The 523-nt window shown below is 69.4% G+C and overlaps 1 protein-coding gene across 1 annotated transcript in view; it reads left to right on the top strand.

Moving 5' to 3' along the window:
• The first annotated feature begins 202 nt into the window (after positions 1 to 202).
• The window catches only part of LOC103597978 (DEP domain-containing mTOR-interacting protein-like), a 143,238-nt gene continuing 142,917 nt past the window's right edge, over positions 203 to 523 (top strand). The window contains exon 1 of the mRNA XM_008581876.1: positions 203 to 405. Within this exon, the coding sequence (XP_008580098.1) occupies positions 293 to 405 (113 nt within the window). The 5' untranslated portion in view covers positions 203 to 292. The remainder of the gene's footprint in view (positions 406 to 523) is intronic.

Below are 523 nucleotides of genomic sequence, written 5' to 3' on the forward strand. Positions count from 1 at the left end.
CCCTCCACCAGTACACACAGCTCGGCAGCGGCGCCCAGCCCAGATGTTTATATTTTCCTCCCTCGGCCCCGCCCCCCGACCACGTGGGGATCAGACCACGCCCCCAAGCTGGAGCTCCGGACTCGCTTAGCACCTCAGCCTACCCACAGGGGTTCCTGTCCAGCCAATCGCGTCTGAGCAACGGGGCTGCCCCGAACAAAGATGGCGGGAGAGACCTCAGTGAGGGCAGACCGATCTGAACGCCCGAACCCGCGGCGGACAGCGAGGCAGTGAGAGCGTCGCGGCCCGGACCATGGAGGAGGGCGGCAGCGCTGGCAGCGACAGCAGCACCGGCGGGAGTGGCGGGGCGCAGCAAAGGGAACTGGAGCGCATGGCTGAGGTCCTGGTCACCGGCGAGCAGCTACGGTAAGGCAAGGGGCAGAGCGGGTGGGCTCGCGGTGGCACTGCCAGCCCGTGCCCAATGCAGCCCTGCGCGCACGCGTGCCGTGGCTCGTTGCTTGCGACCCGCACCGGGCGCCCGGAC

The sequence above is a fragment of the Galeopterus variegatus genome, unplaced genomic scaffold, assembly GCF_000696425.1.
Source record: "Galeopterus variegatus unplaced genomic scaffold, G_variegatus-3.0.2 Scaffold2482, whole genome shotgun sequence".
Classification (NCBI taxonomy): domain Eukaryota; kingdom Metazoa; phylum Chordata; class Mammalia; order Dermoptera; family Cynocephalidae; genus Galeopterus; species Galeopterus variegatus.